The sequence below is a fragment of the Ranitomeya imitator genome, chromosome 1 (assembly GCF_032444005.1).
Source record: "Ranitomeya imitator isolate aRanImi1 chromosome 1, aRanImi1.pri, whole genome shotgun sequence".
NCBI lineage: Eukaryota > Metazoa > Chordata > Amphibia > Anura > Dendrobatidae > Ranitomeya > Ranitomeya imitator.
Window position 1 is genome coordinate 112,086,135 of NC_091282.1, and position 4,547 is coordinate 112,090,681.

A 4,547-nucleotide genomic window follows, 5' to 3' on the forward strand; every position below is an offset into this window, starting at 1 on the left:
CCTCAGTACTTGTGCACTGAGTTATTATCTGCTCCTCAGTACTTGTGCACTGGGTTATTATCTGCTCAGTACTTGTGCTCTGGGTTATTATCTGCTCCTCAGTACTTGTGCTCTGGGTTATTATCTGCTCCTCAGTACTTGTGCTCTGGGTTATTATCTGCTCCTCAGTACTTGTGCTCTGGGTTATTATCTGCTCCTCAGTACTTGTGCTCTGGGTTATTATCTGCTCCTCAGTACTTGTGCACTGGGTTATTATCTGCACTAATGAAATCTGGACATTATGGGGGCACTAATGAAATCTGGACATTATGGGGGCACTAATGAAATCTGGACATTATGGGGGCACTAATGAATGAAATCTGGACATTATGGGGGCACTAATGAAATCTGGACATTATGGGGCCACTAATTAATGAAATCTGGATATTATGGGGGCACAAATGAAATCTGGACATTATGGGGGCACTAATGAAATCTGGACATTATGGGGGCACTAATGAATGAAATCTGGACATTATGGGGGCACTAATGAATGAAATCTGGACATTATGGGGGCACAAATGAGATCTGGACATTATGGGGGCACCAAAATGAATGCCCATCATATGTATCATGTAACCCGCCCGCCATAAATTAATAGTACTCATGAAGAAAAGAAACCTTGCAATATTTATTGTATAAAACTGCATTTTCTCCTTCTGCAGAGAATCGTGACTCCCATCAGAAGAATTAGCCCTTACATATGTCTGCTAAAAAAAGAAAGATTGATGGAGAATGCAGAGTTTTTAACAAGGAATGGACTTCTAAATATTTATTTACTGAAACCAAAGGCAAAGCTGTGTGCTTAGTTTGTGGAGAGCAAATAGCTGTGTTTAAAGATTATAATTTAAATCGCCATTACGAAACAAAACATGCACAGAAATACAAGAACTTGACAGAGGCAGAGCGGGCACGGGCATCTGAAGATTTGCTATCAAAACTGCAAACGCAGAAAAGATTTTTTACAAAGCTCCACGCATCCAGGGATGCAGCCATCAGGACAAGCTTTGTAATATCCCACAAAATTGCTAGAAACAGTAAGCCATTCTCTGATGGGGAGTTTGTGAAAGAATGTTTGGTGGACTCTGTAGCAATAATTTGTCCTGAGAAAAAAGAAGCATTTTCACATGTGTCCCTCTCCAGGCGAACCGTAACAAGACGGGTAGAAGACATTGCGGGGAATTTGGAGTTGCAGCTTAAAAACAAAGTTGATCATTTTATTTTTTTTTCCCTGGCTCTGGACGAGAGCTGTGATGTCCGTGATACTGCCCAGTTACTTATCTTTGTACGCGGAATAACAAATAACTTTGAGATGACTGAAGAGCTGGTAGCTTTGCGATCATTGAAAGGTACCACGAAAGGGAGTGATTTGTTCACCGAAGTAAATGCATCCGTGGACAAACTGGGCTTAAAATGGAACACATTAGTAAGTGTTATAACCGATGGATGTCCAAATATGACAGGGAAAAATGTTGGACTTTTGAAGCGGATGCAAGATAAAGTGAATGAAATAAACCCAGAACAGAAATTGATATTTTTGCATTGCATTATACATCAAGAAGTGCTGTGCAAGTCGGTGCTACAAATCAGCCATGTTGTTGATGTTGTAACTAAGACAGTTAATTTCATCAGGGCAAGAGCACTGAATCACAGACAATTTGTTTCACTGTTGGAGGAACAAGAAAGTGAACATAGTGACATAGGCTACCACACAGCTGTGAGGTGGATCAGCCTTGGGAAGGTGCTTAAAAGAGTATGGGACCTGAGAGCTGAGATTCAGACATTTTGTCAAATGAAAGGCAAAGACATCCCTGAATTCTCAGATAAGCACTGGATAGCAGATCTGGCCTTTGCCATTGATGTGACTACACTAATGAATGAGCTGAATACCAAGCTGCAAGGCAAAGGCCTCTTTGCACATGAAATGTTCTCCTTGGTGACAGCTTTCATGAGAAAATTGAAGTTTCTTTCTAGCCAATTGAAGATCAATATTCTCACTCACATGCCAACACTGAAAGAAGTCACACCATCAGCTGATCACCTCGACAAGTATTCATCCATGTTTGCGGCTTTACATGATGAATTTTCCAGAAGATTTGAAGACTTCAAAGCAGTTGAGAGTGAAATGCACATGATTTCTTCTCCTTTTACATGCTGTGTGGATAATGCCCCCAGTGATATCCAGTTAGAACTCATTGATCTGCAGTCTGACAATCTACTGAAAGAGCTTTTTAAATCCGTATCACTGCTGGAGTTTTATTCTTCTCTCAAAGAGGAAAACTTTCCACACATAAGGAGGCATGCTCAGAGGATGTTAGTTCTCTTTGGATCTACCTACGTATGTGAACAAACATTCTCACTGATGAAGTTCAACAAAGCCAGATACAGATCCTCTCTCAGTGATGATCACTTGTGTGCTGTTCTTCGCATATCCACCTCAGATATTGAACCTAACTTCAGTGAACTTGTTCGGGCCCAAAACAGGCTAGATTACTCTCATTGAAGATTCTCATGTTATTGAAATGGTTAATGTACTGTTATTTACCAAGTTAAAGGGATGCCGGTTAAAAAAACTAACATATCTTGATCTACAACACTGTTGTAACAACAGCAAGTTTTCTACAGTTTTCTACAGTTAACACAAGCTCGTTGCAGTGCAGTTCATCATCTCATCATTAAATAATGATGTAAGTATGTCTTCCGTATTTTCTTTGTATTGTAAATCTCTGCATTGTTTAACATACTGTTTGTTCATGAAAATATAGCATATGTATACTACAGTATTGGGTAAAAATTAGTTAATTATATTAGTCCGGCCCTCTGAAACCATCCAAATTTCTCATGCGGCCCCATGGCAAAATTAATTGCCCACCCCTGCTCTACATTATGTGCATATATACGCAGATTTAGTCTTTGATATAGATATAGTGCAGATTTAAAAAATCTGCACGGTGTGATTTTTTTGTGCTTTTGTTTTTTTCCTCCTACTTCCAATATAAAAACATTATTTTTTCCATAAATACAGAGGGCTTATTTTGTGGGATGAGTTGTCGTTTTGAATGACTCAATTCTACTCACTGCATATGTTGAGGAGGGCCATAAGATCAAATACTTAATTACCCTCAAGACATAGAAAGAAACGACCCATAAAGTGTATTATTTCACCTTACATAAGCTTGCTCGGCTCAGTGTGACACTAAAGATGGCTGCCGTTTCCAGTTTCACCACACACCCTGCTCTGATATCCAAGATGATGCCCCCCCTGATGACCTCGTGGATCTGCCCATGATGACACCCACCCTGATGACCTCATGGACCAACCCACCTTGATGACCTCATGAATCCGCCCATGATGATGCCCACCCTGATGACCTCATGGACCAACCTACCCTGATGACCTCATGGACCAACCCACCCTGATGACTTCATGGATCCGCCCATAGATTAGCTCATTGCCCAACCTACTAACCAATGGAATACATCCGATCACTCCCATTTTAAAGCTAACAAAGCCCCCTTACAGAGGTTATATAAATCTACATTCAGATTATAATAGCCCCTTGGAGCTGAGCCATAGATTGATTAAGGAGAGCTTACATCCGACTGTGTGTGTGTCTGATGTTATTTCTTTAGCGCACACTTGATCAATATCCAATTAGGCCAGGAGTAGGCAACTATTGAACATTTCTTCAATTTTTTTTTAGGGACCATAACACATAATTTACTGAAAAACAAAAAAATTACATGTGGGGTGATATGGTGTAACAAAACTCAATTCCACCATCATTTTGGATGTTTTGTATGGTGTTTAATGTGTGACAAAATGACCCTTAACCACTTCACGACACGTGCTTAGTGCAGCACTGATGTTTGTCTATGGTCGGCAGATTTGTTCTGATCGGGACCCCCACGTACCTTTTAAATGCGTGAATTCCGATGCAGGAGGCTGGCTGTGATCCCTGACCTCATAGAGACCCAATTGGTTCAGGTTCTGATGACATCAGCATCATGCCAGCCAATGAGAGCAATTACTAGGAAAGTTTGTTGTAGTAACAAACTTTTTCTGGTGATCTTCCTCATAAAACATTTTCTCCTCTGATCTTCTGTCACTGAGAGATCAGAGGAGAAACAGTGTGACAAATGCCCTGTTCAATCCACCCCTATGTTTTCTGTCATTCTTCTTAGGATCCACTATGAAACGCTCATGAGATTTTGCCATTTTAACGAGAATAGTCAATGCCTGCCCAGAACATGACAGACTATATAAAATCAGACTGATCATGGAAGACTTGACAGAAACGTTCTTAAGGCTCTACACCCCAACATGATACATTTCTATTGATGAATCAATTGTAAAATTCAAAGGAAGACTGAACTTCAAGCAATTTATTCCATCTAAGAGGGCAAGGTTTGGAATAAAGCTGTATAAATTGTGCGAGTGTTAAACCAGACACACATCAACTTTTCACATTTATGAGGGTAAATATAGCCAACAAAACCCACCAGGA

General features: G+C 40.2%; 1 protein-coding gene across 1 annotated transcript; it reads left to right on the top strand.

Annotated features, from left to right (window-relative positions):
* The first annotated feature begins 742 nt into the window (after positions 1 to 742).
* On the top strand, positions 743 to 2,542 carry LOC138653059 (general transcription factor II-I repeat domain-containing protein 2B-like). Its single transcript, XM_069743258.1, has one exon. It carries the CDS (start codon positions 743 to 745, stop codon positions 2,540 to 2,542), a length of 1,800 nt encoding a protein of 599 aa, XP_069599359.1.
* Positions 2,543 to 4,547: the final 2,005 nt, after the last annotated feature.